This window comes from Dermochelys coriacea, chromosome 8 (genome assembly GCF_009764565.3).
Source record: "Dermochelys coriacea isolate rDerCor1 chromosome 8, rDerCor1.pri.v4, whole genome shotgun sequence".
NCBI lineage: Eukaryota > Metazoa > Chordata > Testudines > Dermochelyidae > Dermochelys > Dermochelys coriacea.
Genome location: NC_050075.1, coordinates 91785902 through 91803045, shown reverse-complemented (window position 1 = coordinate 91803045; position 17144 = coordinate 91785902). Strand labels below are relative to the sequence as shown.

The following is a 17144-nucleotide window of genomic DNA, read 5'->3' as shown; positions in this document are numbered from 1 at the left end:
AAAGCCCAGCCCGGGGAGGCTAGTGGTGATGTAGGGCTCTCATCTTCCAGGTGCCCAGACTCAATCTGTTTCTCACAGCTGGCTGCAGGGAAAATTTTGAGTGCAGGGCCAAGCAGAAGGCAAACACGCCATGGGCTACCCAACGAGCTCCTCATGCTGGCTGAGCCCAGGGCAAGTTCTTGGGGGGGGGGGGGGGGAAGGGGGATTTGCAATTTTTTGACCAGACTCACTCCGAGATGCTGCTTAGTTCATGCCACTTCTTTCCAAAGCTCGCTCTCCCGCAGCCCTGGGGCTGCCAGGTAGGGTGACCCGACAGGAAGTGTGAAAAATCAGGACAGGGGGTAGGGGTGGGGGGGAGGTAATAGGCGGCTATATAAGACAAAACCCCAAATATCGGGACTGTGCCTATAAAATCGGGACATCTGGTCACCCTACCGCCAGGCCGCATCGCCCACAGCTAGGGCTGGCCTCGCCTCGGTGCTCGGACTGTTACAGCGCCCCGGACCATGGGGACCACGGGGGAACTGCTGCCCACAGGCCCTGGGCCTGCTTTGCCCCCACCCCCCCGCCTCCCTCTCTGCGATCCCCCAGTTCTCACGCCTCGCTCCAGTCCGAGAGCCGTTAAATTACCCGGGACCATTTGAACAGCATCATAGGAATAATCCGCTCGCGCGAAACGCTGATTGGGTGATCTTCTCGCGCTGTTATTGGCGGAGGCGGCAGAGGGTGGGTGGGGTGGAGTCTGCGTGCCAGGACCTACTCACTTTCCTTGGAAAGGGAGGGGGGAGCAGACATCCATGTACGATGGTTTAACCCGTCCTATCCCCTTCCCAGGCTCGAGCCCTGCGGCCAGGCCTCTACCGCCGCACGCGCGCGCCCCGCCAGGACCCCGCGGGCTGGCCAACGTATTGCCTGAATCCAGGAGACAGACAGTTGTGGTGGGGTTCCTAGGTCGTCCCATAACGCGGCCCAGCGCGCCTACCAGATTTTTGTGAGGAGCCGAAGCTCTGTTGGCCGATGCTACTCTTTCAGTCCCGAGGGTCCTGGAGGGATTTCTCTGCAGGCGTTTGCTCTGGAAGGCCGCACACGCCCTGGCGCGAGGGGGCAGGTGTCGGGTCCTGGGGCTAGGGAAAACCCGCCAACTTTCCTGTTGTGGGGAGCGCGGGACTGGGGCGCCCTGTAGTCTCCATAGCAACCAGGGAGGGTGATTCTGGGAGAGCATGCCCCCTCCCGGCGGCACCGGGGCCAAGCGAAGATGTAGCGGGTGAGGAGACGCGGCGCCGGCAGGGACCCTCCCCCCGGGAGTCAGGGGACTCACCCCGTCCCTTGCGGGTCAGGAGCGGGGGAGGGGGCGCCTCCACTCACCCTGGGGCCGGTGGAGTTTGGGGGTTTCCCCGCCCCCCTCAAGATGTGCCTGGGGAGCCTGTAATTCCTTCCCGGGGACACGCTCCAGCAGCTCTTGCGGTCGCGGTCACTCTCCTCGCGGGGGAGGGGGGGAATGGCTGGAATAAAGGGCTTAGTCTGCTTTAGTCTCGCTAACTGGGTGCGCCAGGGGCCCTGTGGCGCGGGGCCAAACCCCGCTGCAGGCTCGGGTCCTTAGTGCTCGCAGAAGGTGCTAGCGCTGGGCGGGCTTCCCCGCCACTGAACCCTGCTCTCTAGAGCGGGTCAGGCAGGCTCCAGCCCATTCATCCCTTGGCCTCCCTGCTGGAAATGCCGCGCGGGCGCCAGGCGGTGTAGACCGTGTCTGCTGTGAGGTGGGCCCGATCTTCTGCACGACACTGAAACGTCAGCGTAGCCCCTTCCAGGCAGGCCCCTGGGCACAGCCAGGAGAGACCACCTGGCTTTGGTCATTTCCAACCCCCGCCTAGATTCGGAGTGCTGAAGGTGAAACGGCTCTTGCCCAGTCCTCTGAGCCACGCGGGCCACTAGAAAGGACTGTCATGAACTTTTATTGCATGCATGGCCGCTTCCCATAATAAAAGTAAATGTAACATTATGTATTTGACAGGTGTTACCGCCGATTGCAGCTTTCTGTCTAGGGTGATCTTAATCCCCGTCCCCGTTATTATTTGTGAGTGAGGAAAAAATGCCAGGTGTATTACCAACTGACGCTACTGGGCTTTTGAGAGGTAGCCCGTCAAAGAAAAACAGGCTTTCCCTGAAGCTTTTCCAAAAAAAGGAAACTAAAAGAGCACTGGATTTTACAGATTCACAAGAAAATGAACAAAAGAGTTCAGAATACAGAGGCTCAGAAATGTATGTAAGAGAAGATTTTCTGATTATAACCTAGGTCAATGCTAAACATTCTAATAAGTATTTTTATTTTATATCAGAAATAGTTTGTTTAATAATGGACAAGTGGGAGTAAAAACCATCTTAATAAATGGATGTCTTATCAACCTGGCTCTTGAAAACTAAACTGTTGTGCTTACTGCACTGCTCCAATAGAGAATAAAGCATATTATAATGGAATGCTTGAGTCAGTTTCATCTAACTGAACTGATTTTGGTACTTGAAACCTAACTTAAGAAAATGAGAGGTGACCGAGTTTACACTTATTATGGATGTTAACCTTGCCTGCAGAATGTCTTTTTAACTTGTGGAGAATGTGATCAATACACTAAGCTAACAAAGGATACTTATTCAGATTTACGTGCCAAATTATTTTAAACAAATTGATATTCTGGCTTTAAAGAATTTGCAAACAGCAAACCTGTTTTTCAAAATGAGATTTAAGTGAGTCTTAATGCCTGGGCAAGGTTCTGGATTTTAAAGTCCTATTTCTAGTCCTTGTAGAAGCATAGGCAGTTCCAGTACTAGCTTTCTTCCATTACATTTCACCAGTGTCCCTCAATTCCAGAATGAGGCTTCCAGCTCACTTCATACCAGGTAATGAAGAGGGTTAGATGGGAAAAGGAAAATTACAACTGCTCTGATGACCATTTAACACGTTTGTTTTATTACACCAATGGAATGTGTTATCAGTCTAATGCTTCTACATTAGCTTTTGGTTGCTTCGTTGCATAATGGACTGAGTCTTGAGCCCTTGGGTTTGTGTGCAGGAATTTCTGTGACAATAAGCTTTTGGTGATGGGACGGGGAAGGGTTAGAATGGAAAGTATACACTGTGGCATTTTTTACTTATTGCTGCAGTAACTAAGTATATGAATAACTCAAACGTTATAGAAAAACTTGTAGGTTTTTTTCCATATTTGTTTGAAGGACTTCAGAAAAAACTGCCTGACCAGGTGTAGCACATGGTAGGTGTCCTACCAAATTCACAGTCCATTTTGTTCAATTTCAGTGTTTTAGGATTTTAAAAATAATAATTTTCATGATTTCAGTTATTTAAATCTGAAATTTCATGGTATTGTAACTGTAGGGGTCCTGACCCAAAAGGGTGCTGTGGTGGTGGGGTCTGCAAGGTTACTGTAGGGGGGTCATGGTACCGTCACCCTTACTCCTGCGCTGCTGGTGGTGGTAGTGCCTTCAGAGCCTGGCAGGTAGAGAGCAGCAGCTGCTGGCTGGGAGCCCAGCTCTGAAGGCAGTGCTGCCAGCAGCAGTGCGAAAGTAAGAATGACATGGTATGGTATTGCCACCCTACTTCTGCGCTGTTGCTAATGGGGCGCTGCCTTCAGAGTTGGGTGCCCGGCCACCCAGCTCTGAAGGGAGCGCAGAAGTAACGGTGGCAATTCTGTGCCCCCCCCCCACAATAATCTTGCAACCCCCCCACTCTCCCAACGTGCTTTGGGCCAGGACCTCCAATTTGAGAAACGGTGATGTACCATGTTAAATCTGTATAGTATAGGGTAAAAGTACACACAACATCAGATTTCACGGGGGAGACCAGATTTCATAGCCCATGACGCGTTTTTCATGGCTGTAAATTTGGTAGGGCCCTACACATGGGTATTGTACTATTCCTGGAATATCTGTGTGCTTATTGCAAATCTTTTTGCATAAATTCCTACAAAATACTGTTTCTGTTGAGTGGTTCCATCTTTGCGCATACAGCATAGCATGAGTTTCAAAAACTGGTAGTTTTGGTCTGTTGACAGTATACAAAGATTAATTTTATATAGTAGTGTAAGGGCCAGATTTTTAAAGGTATTTAGGCACCCAACTCCCTTTAAAAATCCAGCCCAAGTGTTAAAAGATGTTTTGTAAGAAGTTAATAATGTGAAGGACAAACACTTCAAAAGGTCAAGGAGATGTATATGTTCTAAGATATTTAAAAAAAAAAAAAAGCCTTGCTTTCTATTACATACTCTCTTCTCTGTTTAATAGTGATCAGGTTGTTCCGGCAGCACAGCCTCCTTCACCCATTAGTTGTGAGAAAAAAGACAACATGCTGCCTTTTGTGGGCTTGAACAATCTTGGCAATACTTGTTACCTTAACAGCATACTTCAGGTAAATTCATATTTTGGGGATTGGAAAAGATATTTGTGTTGTCAAACATTTTTATACAAGCATTTTAGACTCCTAGTCTGACAAAGTATTGGGTAAAAATGGGATTGAAGAGAGATACCACACACTCAAGGCAGCCAATGGTGCACATGTATCTATATCTACTCCTGCTCACGTGCAGGAGTAATTGTTTTATAAAGAAATTACTGCGTTGCCCTAAAGGTTTGCTTCCAGGATTGGGCATGAGTTGACCAGACTTGTTCTCTGACCACACCACCTTCCTCGTTTTGCGTCATTGTCCCAAGTTGGGTGCACAAGTGGAGGCAGAACTTGGTGGTGTAAATCGCTTTGTATTCTGCAGAGGGATGCAGATTGCCCTTTAATTTAATAAAGCAAAGTTCCATCCAACGCTAATAGTTGGAATATTCTAAGGGATGCTATCAAGTAGTTGAAACTCACAATTTTATTATTTGTTTCCCAATTTATGAAATTAAAAATAACTAATTTGAATCTCTTTTAAAACTTAAGCACTCCCCTGCAATGTTGGAAACTCAATATCTTTGTACTAGTGCAGGAAATCAGAAAGACAAACCGATGACTAGTCACTTCTCTACACAAGTGTAAAAAGTGTAGTAAAGTGAAAAAATAAACAGTATAAGGGATGAAAATGAAACAACTGTTTAGTTTACTTTTCAGTCATTCATGTTAACTCACTTATCTTCTATCCCTTTAACCACTTGGGTGGAATTTTCAAGTGCCTAAGGGAGTCAGTTGCCCAATTCTTATTAAATTTTGAAGCTTTAAAATCACTGAGAGTTGGACATCTGACTCCCTTTGGCATTTTAAGTATTATGAGTGAGCTTTTTTTCAGACTTTCACCTTAGTTTTAGTTAGTGGAGATAACTATATAAATAGTCAGGGAATTCAAAAGTAAGCTATCCACTACAGCTATGCATTCCTGAATAGCAGTATTTACTCTCACTGTACTGTAAAATGAGTGTTGAGTGGTAGGGAAAAGTTTAACTTTTGAAGGATGGCCTCCTGGTTAAATTGTTGGGCTGAAATTTGGTAGACAAAGTTCCCTGATCTGCAACAGACCTCCAAAAGAAAAGGAGTACTTGTGGCACCTTGGAGACTAACAAATTTATTTGAGCATAAGCTTTCGTGAGCTACAGCTCACGTCATCCAATGAAGAGAGCTGTAGCTCACGAAAGCTTATGCTCAAATAAATTTGTTAGTCTCTAAGGTGCCACAAGTATTCCTTTTCTTTTTGAGAATACAGACTAACATGGCTGCTACTCTGAAACAGACTTCCAGTGGATGTTGGATTGAGCACCTAATCTTTCTTCCTCAATTCCTTGCCTGTAAAGTGGAGATAATTCTTTCCTATCTCACAAGGACTTTGGGAGGATAAATTCATTAATGTTTGAGGTATTACAGTATTTATGACCTCCATTTCCTCAAATGCCACAGTGATTAGAACCACAGAAGTACCTAGGTAGAACTTCTTTACTCTTGTGCTTAAACTTTTAACACATTTTTATATATAATATTGTTTTTAAATTGTACTCTACCTATATTTGCACTGTCTGGGCTATTAAGGTTTCTGCATCCTTGTGGGCTGTGTAACAACTTAGGAGATGCAGAAGCAGATCTTGGCCTATGTGCATGGACTTTTAATATTAGTTTTAACTTTAGTTTCATGTACAACTTTTGCTCACTTTAGTGTTTTTTTTTTTTCCTTGTTTTATACTGCTGCTGCTAGGTGTTATATTTTTGCCCTGGCTTTAAAACTGGAGTGAAACACTTATTTAACATTATTTCAAAGAAGAGAGAAATGTTAAAGGATGAAGGAGAACAAAAGTCAGACAAGGTAAATTTTATATGTATCATTTGATCTTTCTTTAGCTGTAATTATACAAGTAAGAGCAGCATAAATTAAAGTGTCATATCTTGGAATATGTAGGGGCACACAGTAAAGAGCTTTCTTTAACTTCCTGTTGAAGAAAATTTACCTTTATTATAGTGGAATAATTTTTGACTCATTTACAACTTATAACACTGCTCTTCAAAGTTATTTCTGGAAGGTTTATAAGTAAGACTGCAAGTCTTTCACGGAGGTCACGGAAGTCACGGAATCTGTGACTTCCGTAGCTGCAGCGGCTAACTCCAGAATGGCAGCAGGACCTGGGCCGACCACCACCCTAGAGTTATTTTGGGGATAGAATATCCGGTGGAATCTGTTAGTCTTTCATATTCACTTTCTACAGGCAAAGAAGCAATATATTTAATGTTTCAAGAAGCACCTGCTTCCATCCCTTTAACTGATAGAAATGTTGTTAATGACTGACAGAAAAAGGATGAAGGAGGCAGGGGGAAAAAGCCTTCAATTGTTGTATTCAGAGGCAAAAGCTCAACTATTGTCTTTTCTTTTATGATTACAGGGAAGTTGTAAAGAAGATCCTTTGGCAAGTTATGAACTAATCTGCAGTTTGCATTCCTTGATTCTTTCAGTGGAACAGCTTCAGGCCAGCTTTCTATTAAATCCAGAAAAATATACAGATGAACTTGCTACTCAGCCAAGAAGGCTACTAAACACACTTAGGTATAAATAATCTTAAATGAAATGTCAGAATTTTCACTAAAATTTGAGCGGATTATAATTTGTATATTACAATTTTAAGAAAAGGTTGGGGGTTGATGTTCTTAAATTTGATACACCAGCGTAGGAAATGTGTGTTTTTTCCACATTCTGTGCAGGGGATTGCATCAGTTCTGCTGCTCAGTAGAATTCTCTAGCAGTCATATAGTGAAACTGATATAATTCCGGTCAATTTTACTGTGGGAGGGTGGCCCAAGATAAAATGTTTCAGCTATCTCTTGTGGTATCAAAGTTTAGAGCTAAGATTACAGGCCTTGATCCTGTAAGGTTCTGAGTGCTTTGGCCCAGATCCAGCAAAGCATTTAAATACTTTTATGTCACTAGGACTACACAAATGCTTTAATTTAAGTATGTGTTTAAGTGCTTTGCTGGATCAGGGCTAGAATGCTCAGCACCTTGCAGGATTCAGCCTGTGAAATGGCCATTTGCCCCTAGCCTCCTTTCCATGGCTACCTGTGGTACATGGACCTTCTCTTCAGGCCTGGACTTTTTATCCAAACATCCCTAATTTTGAATCTCAAATTATATTATAGTTAGCTACTTAGTAAACAGTCTGCAGTGTTACACGTCTAATTTTTTATTCTTAATCTAGTGCTGAAGTAGTTCTTAAAACTGCTCTGCTTTTTGTCAATTGTAGCACTTAATGGGGATGGGCATTATTAAATAATTGAGGTAAACTGGTGTTGTTTATTGATAATACACCTGGACATTGATCTTGTGGTATTGTTCTGTCACAGAAAGGCAGAGTCTAGAAAATAGAGAGGGGACACAAGGAGTTAGGACGTGGGTTCTGTGCCAGACTGCCTCCAAATTATGACACTCGTCAAGTCAATTCACTTCTTTGGCCTCAGCTTTCTCATCTATAAAATGTCCAGAAACATTTATTGCACATGAATATTGTGAGGTTGTGTCTGTATTTATATATAGTTTTTCAGTTGAGAACATAAGTGTTTTACAAACTAATACATCTGTATCAATCCTTTAGTATTAGTTTCTTAACGTCTATTGTAAAATGTAGTCTTACGTTCCAATATTTTCATCCTTTTGTGATTACCACAGAAGTGCTACACAATTTTGTATTCGTTTCTGAAACGATCAAATCCTTCCTCTTTGACTCTTGTCCTTCCACCCCAGTCTGTGGACTCTCTCACTGCCGGATGTAAATTTTAAAAATATAAAATCTACATAGGAGTTCCATTGTAACGCAATAACTGATCAAGTGGTAGTCTCCAGATGTATCATTTCAAAATTATATAACACTTCCCTTTTTCTTTATAGAGAACTGAACCCTATGTATGAAGGATATCTGCAACATGATGCCCAGGAAGTATTGCAGTGTATTCTAGGTAACATCCAGGAAACGTGTCAGATATTGAAGAAGGAAGAATTGAAAAATATGCCAGTGGAAGAGCCTATAGTTCACTTGGAGGAGAAGTCTAATCAAAATACTGAAAGCAATGGCAGTAACAGCCCTGGTGAGGAAAATGACTGTGCAACAAGCAGTCACACTGCAGAGGGGTCTGAAGACAAACTATCCAAAGGAATTGGGAAAAGGAAAAGTGACACTGAGAGTGGGAATGCAAAGAAAAAATCTAAAGTATCCAAGGAGCATAATGCAGTAGAGGAAAATCAGAGACAGACCAGGTCAAAGAGGAAAGCAACAGTGGAGAAACTAGAAAATCATACGGAAGCCATTGCTAAGTATTCTATTGAAAATGAGATTGCAAAACCAACACAGAAGAAATCACGACTTAGATTAAACTGGTTTAAGTCTTCAGGCAAACAACCCAGCATTCTGTCTAAATTCTGTAGTGTTGGAAAGCTAGCAAACAACTTGAGATCCAAAGAGCAGATGAAAGAAACTGATGCTTGTGAAAAGGCATCTGTAAAGTGTGAAAATGGTAATATAAAAGAATACTGTGAACTTGCATCCCCTGTGGAAAGTGCTGGTGAAAAAGGAACTGAAAAACCACTACAAGAAGGTTAGTAAAAGTGTGGGCTTAATATAAACACAGTAGGACTAATTTCAGATTAGCAGCCGTGTTAGTCTGTATTCGCAAAAAGAAAAGGAGTACTTGTGGCATCCGATGAAGTGAGCTGTAGCTCACGAAAGCTTATGCTCAAATAAATTTGTTAGTCTCTAAGGTGCCACAAGTACTCCTTTTCTTTTTACAGTAGGACTAAGAAACCAATACATCGGGGAAGTTGGTGCTCAAATACCATAGTGAGGATTTGAAATCTATTTTTCCTTAAATGGAAAATTTCTACACCCAATGTAATCCTAATATATATAAAAATACCTGACATACAGATGTATCTAAGATACATAATAATAATTAGAAATTAGAGCATGAACAGAAAATAAGGCTCGTAGTAATGCAATGTAAAAAGATTAGAAGAATGCCAAATTTATAATCTTACTACCTCTTGCTAATTTATAATGTAGGTTGTGAACTTGAAAAGTCCACAAGGGTTTATGTTCCGCACAAAAGAATTATTTATCATTAAGGTTAATGCCAACATATACACAATCCATGAATGATACAAAACAAATTACCCAAGATGAGACATTTTCAATAAAGGATAAATCTAGAATCTAATCTTAAAATAAAATTTGAATATTTCAAGATCAAGATTTTTTTTTTCCATATGCTTTATTCAATATACAATCATCATGTGCTGGTTTTTATGGTCTGTTAAATATTATAATACAAATGAAGGAATGTGAATATCTAAAACTGAGACCAAGTCTGTTGTGCTGAATGCCAGTTCAGGAAGAATAGTACCAATAACTGTCCTTAATGTACTACTCTGAATAAGAACTTTATTGTTAATATAAACATAATCTATTATGTAACTTTTTCAAGGTTCAGAGTTAGCTGTTTTTGAATTAGTGGAGAAACTTTTCCAGGGTCAGTTGGTATTGAGAACACGATGTTTGGAGTGTGAATGTTTTACTGAAAGAAGAGAAGACTTTCAGGACATCAGTGTGCCAGTACAAGAAGATGAACTTTCTAAAGCAGAAGAGAGTTCTGAAAGTAAGTAACAGTAAAGGGTCACAATGTACGTATCTGATTCATACATTTATAGTTTTGGGGTGCCCTTGGTGTTTATAATGTTACTAGAAATTGCTTTTGGTCCTGGCCACCTCAATATCTTATGATTTTCTTTAGAATTGGAAACCATAACCGTGATAACATGGACGGATCCAAAAAGCATTTAAAAAGTTACTTTAAATTCACTCTCCTGATATGATACAGGTGCTTGCAATCCCTTTATTCATTTGAATGCACACTATCAATTTGAAAGAGCATTTCTATCTGGATTTTTTTTTTTGCCTAATGTAGTTATAACTAATCCCTCATAGTAAAATGTTAGAGAAATATTTTTTTTCAGCTTGTTTTGTGCATCTAGCAACTTGGTGTAATATAGTCAATTTTAGTTCCTTTCTCATAATTAATCAGTTTGATGATGATGATCGTGGGCCTACCCTTTCTCCCTTGTTGGAAAAAATCCTTTTAAGGAGCAGGGAAGTAGAAAACCCCATATCTAACCCTTTGAGAAAAAACAGGATATATACTGCATGAAGCATGCTCAGAAATTTTTTTTAAGTTTCAGTTTGAAAATGTAAGTTGTCATTGTTCCTTTAGAGTGTCACCAAGATACTATGCATTTTATATTTTTGTGTACTTTTTCTCTCAAATTATATTGGTGTTTCTTGTATTGTGTCCCTAAGGCTACTTCACAAGTATTGATGATTTATATTTGTTTTATGTGAATTTTCCAAAACTGATGCACATATATTAACACACTTAAAATTTATTTCAAAGTTGTAAAAACTGATTTTAAAAACTTCTAAATTCAGGGTAGTAAAGAAAAAGTTGTTTTAACTCTCAATGATATAATTTGGGGGAGATTTTACTATTCCTGACTTCCTATTACATTAGGTGGGGAAAGATGAAAATATTCCTCTTGAATTAAAACTAAACCTAATTCCAATTAAGTTTTCTTTTTTAAAGATTTAAAAGCTACTACCACTGCAGATGTTGCCAGTGAAGCTTTTTAATATATATATTTTTAAAATCTGGTTTAAAGCTGTCAGTGCAAGCCAGACATGCCAGGGGAAGAGAACTTGCTAGGTTATTTTGGAAACCTACCTACCTTTTAAAAATGGGCCAAATTCTGCTCTTAGATACATGTGCACAATTCCTAGGGACGTCAGTGGGAGTTGTGCACATGTCTTATCTTAGTCTTTGAAGACCTTTTGTTTAAATCTGAAACACAGCAGCATACCAACTGTTTTTCAATCTGAGTTAATCTACATCCTGGGTAGTATCTCTCATTTTTGCACTTCCTGAAATTCAGTGAGCAGAGATGATTTGCTTATCTTGGTTTTCAGTCTATTTGGTGCATTTTTAAATATTCTTAACTTTAATACTAGTTCTTGCAAGTGTCTTAACTTTTTATAGCTCTGTTTTAAAATTCTTGTGGTATATATTGGAAATGTAAATAACTGTATCTGTAAATGTAATAATTCTCTTTTGTAGTTTCTCCAGAGCCAAAAACAGAAATGAAGACCCTAAAATGGGCAATTTCACAGTTTGCATCAGTAGAGAGGATTGTGGGAGAGGATAAATATTTCTGTGAAAACTGCCATCATTACACAGAAGCAGAACGCAGTCTTTTATTTGATAAAATGCCTGAAGTTATAACAGTTCACTTGAAGTGCTTTGCTGCTAATGGCTTAGAGTAAGTATTGCAGATAAAACTATATTAAGAAACAGTGCTGCTGGAAGAGAAACCTTGCCAAAACAGATGCAAAAGTTTAAACAACAAAACTTGTTTGTAGACTGAATTTAACTTTTGAAAAATCCCTTGTGAAAAGAGAGGAATACAAGTAGTTTATTATTTAGCTGTTTTGCTAAAATATGAAGAGCCTGTGCTAGCCACAAAAGAATTCTCAGTGTTTAGATTACCAAGTTTTATAATACCCTTGTGAAAGCTGGTGAAAATATTCTCAACGTCTCATGCCAACATTATTGTTTTCTTGTGTTCCTAATGGAGCTTGAATTTTTTTTATTTTGGGGGGTGGGGAAAGAAACTGTTTACTTACTAATATCAACTATGGGAATAGGGATAGGTTAACTATTTCAGGATAGGTAGTTAAAAAGCTAGAGCATAAAACTGGATTGGCAACTGTAGATGGTAGAGATTTTGTCACTAAGAGAGTAGAGGACATTTTAGAAAGAAAATACTGGAGATTAGCCTCCCAAGTTCAAAACACATTTTTAAGGTATACCAAATTTGGACCATAGTAATTTGACTATGCCTTTTGACTTTTAAAAAAAACTCTACTAAATTAATTTAGTTACTATAAGTGCCATTTATGTCTGTACCTGTAGCTGAGCATCGGCAATATGCTCTTATACTATGTAAATCTTTATTTTGCTGAAAAGGTTACCGTGCCTAATTTCAGTATCTACTTTTTCTTCCAAATTTATGAATGTGAATAAAAATATTCTAGCAAATAGAAATGAATATAAATAGTACAATAACAGTACACATCTGAGAATTGGCTACAGCAACATACTTAATACACTTGTTTTGGGAGTACATTGGAAAAGCGCTTGAGCAAGTCACAATAGCACTATTCAGATGGCTGTAGAGAAATAACCTTAAGGTGACAGAAGGCCACATCTGAATACATTTTCATTATATTGTGAAATGTATTAAGGTTATTTGTTATCATCATCCAGCCATTAAATTGGAAATTGAATGATATAGCATTACTGAGCTCACTTACAGTTTTTCATATGTTGAAACAACATATGCAGATTTGATCTGGCTTTCCAGCCCTCCCAGTATTATAAATTACAAGTGATTACTTTCCTGCCACCTGCATCATTTCCTCAGGAAGCAGTAAACAGACAAACTACTTATTGGCTCAATATTCCACCATTTTACTTCAGTCCCAGAACATGTTTTTGCCACTCAGTACTGCACAGAGTCAGAATTCAAGATATTAAATGAAATTATCCAATGTTACAGCTTCACTTACTGATTTAGGATGTTTTAGAGGTTGAAGCATGAGGCCTGGGAATCAGGAGATATATTCTGTTCCAAAAATCTGTTAGAAACTTCCTGTGTGACCTTGAGCAAGTCACTTAATTTCTCAGGGCTTTAGTCCCGATCTAAAAAATGGGGATAATACTTTCATTTAAGATGTATTTTGAAACTTAATTAAATATTTATAAAGTGCTTGGGGAATCTGCAGGTGGAAGGTGCTAGGAGTAGCACAAAACATGAATTGACAAATGAGTGGTGATAGCATACACTATAAACAGTTACTGATAGCAACTTTATGTACATATATTTATAGCCAATATAAATGTCTGTTTGTAAAATAACCACATTTTCAAAGGGTTATGTTACAAAATTTTGTCTGGTAATCTTCTGAGCTCCTAAATAATGAATTTCTCCCAAGTGCCCATGAGTGCTGTAGGAATCTTTAGCTTTCTAGAGCTGTAGAAATGAAAATCCAGTCACAAAATAAGAAAGCCTAATTGATGGAATTAGAGCAGAATTCTAATGAAGGTACCTCAGTCTTCTGTTTTATTGCCTCCTCTTCAGTAGACCATTCAAGTTGTAAAATGTTTACCTTGCATTCTTGTACGTATTCCTTGATATGCCAACTAATTTTAGGCATGTCTTTGTTTTGTTTTAATTAATATTCTGAGTCAGACAGAAGAGCCCATACATTTCTGATCCTTCTGCAAGCAATTCAAAAATAAAACTATAAGGGGTTCCTGTCACAGGGACCCTCAATATTTTTGATCCTCAGTTTGTTTATAAGCTTAAACAACACTTTGGTTTTTTGTCTTCCTTGAGGATTTCGTTAGCAATTTCCAGGTTACATATGATATTTGGAAAATGGCTTTTTTTTTTTCTTCTGTCCTGGTGATCTTCAGATCCTCACTCAAAAATATTCACACTTCCATCCAGGCCAGTGATGCTATTTAGAACTGAATCCAGTCTCCTTATTTTCCCTTTGAACTATCTTGAATGCTTTCTGCAAAGGTATCGTCAGCCAAAGTGCAAGGAAGTAAGAACAGAGAGATCAAACTTAATACTGGAGTCACGGATGCAGCTGAAACTGTCTGGAAAGTTTATTCTAAGGTTCCACTCTTTGGTTTCAGCATTTTAACTTGGAATAGCAATACTATATCTAAATCACTAGGCTTTGAGGAACAAAAGACAGCTGCAAAACAAACAAGAACTGCCAAAGACAGTGAGCCAAAACACTGTCTTAGGTCACACCCATTGAGAGCCTGACTGGTTTAGACATGAGAAAGTCAGCTCCTTTCTAATCTGGCTGGAAGAAAAAAATAGGACAAGAGTGAAAGCTGAGCAATTGAGAGAAGGGATTTTTAATCACTGTTTAAAATTTTGGATTTTTAGTTATCTAGTTAGTGCCAATAATTAACATTTTGGAGAAAGGAAATCTTGGTTAAAGATTCAGTTTCACCCTTTTAGTTAAGTTGTGTGTTAATGCACATCTTTTGAGTCCCCCAATAATTTTTCTAGTGATACTGGGGAAGACCAGAATTGACATTCCTATTATTGGTAAGTTATAAAACAAGCAAAAAAGTTTTGTTAGTTTTTAAGTATCCATACATTGGAGTAGCAGAAAAAGGCTAGAAACTCCCCCCCCCCCCCATCATTTATAGGTCACACAAAGAAAAATGTGAAATGATGCAATAATCTAACTTTACCATTTTTCTTTCAAAGGTTTGATTGTTATGGTGGACTGTCAAAGATAAATACTCCCTTATTGACACCTCTTAAATTGTCACTAGAAGAATGGAGCACAAAGTCTACTAATGATACCTATGGATTATTTGCAGTAGTAATGCACAGTGGCATTACAATTAGCAGTGGACACTACACTGCGTCTGTCAAAATTGCAGATCTTAATAGTCTAGAATTAGACAAGGGCAATTTCATCACTGACCAGATGTATGAAGTGATTAAGCCAGAACCACTGAATGAGGAGGAAGCAAGAGCTATTGCTGAAGATTATGATGATGGTGAAGTCTCTTTTAGAGTCAATGGAAATGCACAGTCAAGTAAAACTTTGAGCAAAAAGAATATGGAAGCTGTTGGACTTCTCGGAGGACAAAAAAGTAAGTCTGACTGTGACTTGTACAACAACAAAGCAACTAACCCTGATAAGGTTGTTAATACGCTAACTGAAAATAAAAATATTGAGTCTACCAGTACTAATGGGATCTTGGAGTTTGATAAAAGTACTGAAAATGGTGATCAAAATGGTATAGCTTTCAGTGGACTAGAAAACAAAGCTTTGTATGTGTTACAAAGCTTGAAGGAATATGAGGGAAAGTGGTTGCTTTTTGATGATTCTGAAGTGAAGGTTACAGAGGAAAAGGACTTTCTGAACTCTCTCTCCCCTACATCATCATCTACATCAACTCCTTACCTTTTGTTTTATAAGAAAATTGTAGAGTGATATTGTATTTTGTAAATATTACAGATTTGCATATACCTGTTGATGTGCTTTTTGCATCAAGATTATCTTGATGTAACAAACGTTTGTCTTTTGAACCTACTGGATGAGATTATTATAGATCTTACAATTCTGTGTAAACAGCACAATTTGAATTAACAAACCATGTCATAGAACTTTAACTCCTACTATAACTTCTGTGCTGCGGACTAGTGATGTCACCTTCTAGGAATACAAATCTGTATAGATTCTTAAAAGATGTCCAAAAGTACAGTAGTGGCTTTTAAATAACTAGTTCTGTCACACCTGACTTGTGTATTATTAGTTTTTTTTTTAAAAAATAAAGTTTTATTTGTATTCACATTCTGGAGTAAATTTATATTAACTAGTAAAACATCAGAGGTTGTGTATTTTTGTAACACTGGAAGCAATATTTCATATCTAGTCTTTGGGGCATCAGTACAGGGCACATAAAGTAACAGCTATAGCTTATTGATGACCTTCTCCTCTCCCCCACAAATATCTTTGCTGTGGTCTTCAAAGTACAAAAACTAACAGGGTCTTGTTAACTCATTTAGTGGATTGGAAGGAGTGGTTCAGCATCTTAAACTTTAACTTAATAGTGGATGTGATGCATACTAAGATACTTTATATTGCAAGTATTAACTGATTCCTGTTCATACAGATTTGAATGAGCTAACCTGCATCTGTTTTGCATAGGTGTTAAGTGGACAAAGTGTAAATATGTGTGATATTGTAGGTATATCAGATGTATTTGTGGGAGAAAGAAAGCAATTCAAATTGCTCATCTGTATGCAGTGTAATAAAATACTTTGTACTTTAAAAGCCTTCTAATTTGCATATCTGTTTGGGTGGATTAAGAATTGATCTTATTACCTTAACAGGCTAATTTGTACTGAGAGCTCACTGAAATATGGAAAAACTAAAGCATTGGCTTCATAGTGCGTGTACACAAATGTATGAAATAAAAACCATCTGATCTATTCATCTCAGACAAAATTAATACATATTTTATGTGTTTGAGAGCTTCTATTGCTCTGGCATTACTCTCTCTCTAATAGTATGGCACAAACACATCCTGCTTCTTTGATCTTTCCTCAAGGGATAAATGTTAACTAAAATTGCTTAGTTCTGGCTTTTACAATAACAAGATAATTACACTGGACAGAATTTAAGCCCTTATGTGAACAGCATTTCTGATCCATCTCAAATTTTAAAGGAGTTTACCAATAAAGTACTGTAGGCCTTGACTATTGACAGTTTAACATATGAACTTTAGGCAAAAGAAAAATAATTTGTCCCAATTAGGACTAGGGTGTTTGCCTGCAAAGGCAAAGATTTTTTTGAATAGGTGCTAGAAGAAGTCACTTAAGGTAAGATTCTGCTGTTGTCTGCCAGAGCACCTTAGTAGTGTTCTGGATCGTTCTTTTCAGGGCAAGGCCACCCTAAATGGACCCTCTGGAGCAAGGATGTCAATCATCGCGTCTGACTCTTCCGTGACTTTCTCTGCCTGGAGATTCAAGTTTAGG

The 17144-nt window shown here is 39.0% G+C and overlaps 1 protein-coding gene and 1 long non-coding RNA gene across 3 annotated transcripts; one reads left to right on the top strand and one right to left on the bottom strand.

Annotated features, from left to right (window-relative positions):
• Positions 1-932: 932 nt before the first annotated feature.
• USP1 (ubiquitin specific peptidase 1) lies at positions 933-16440 on the top strand. Of its 2 annotated transcripts, none has more exons than XM_043490429.1 (9): positions 933-1754; positions 2009-2256; positions 4288-4411; positions 6174-6281; positions 6853-7013; positions 8349-9052; positions 9938-10108; positions 11618-11819; positions 14859-16440. In XM_043490429.1, exons 2-9 carry the CDS (start codon positions 2087-2089, stop codon positions 15595-15597), a joined length of 2379 nt encoding a protein of 792 aa, XP_043346364.1. In that variant the 5' UTR covers positions 933-1754; positions 2009-2086; the 3' UTR covers positions 15598-16440. The 2 variants fall into 2 exon arrangements, with proteins under 2 accessions (XP_043346364.1, XP_038269158.1); XM_038413230.2 differs by having other exon boundaries at positions 934-1264.
• LOC122455437 lies at positions 5288-6178 on the bottom strand. Its single transcript, XR_006273643.1, has 2 exons — positions 5720-6178; positions 5288-5506 (listed from the first exon to the last, which is right to left on the bottom strand). It is a non-coding gene; the product is annotated as an uncharacterized LOC122455437 (long non-coding RNA).
• Positions 16441-17144: the final 704 nt, after the last annotated feature.

What these genes read in the sequence shown, in the direction of transcription:
- USP1 (XM_043490429.1), top strand. Translation starts at nt 2,087, where the DNA reads ATGCCAGGTGTATTACCAACTGACGCTACTGGGCTTTTGAGAGGTAGC. An exon ending in GAGAACAAAAGTCAGACAAG is followed by an intron (nt 6,282 to 6,852) that starts GTAAATTTTATA and finishes TTATGATTACAG; the next exon opens with GGAAGTTGTAAAGAAGATCC. An exon ending in AGCAGAAGAGAGTTCTGAAA is followed by an intron (nt 10,109 to 11,617) that starts GTAAGTAACAGT and finishes TCTCTTTTGTAG; the next exon opens with TTTCTCCAGAGCCAAAAACA.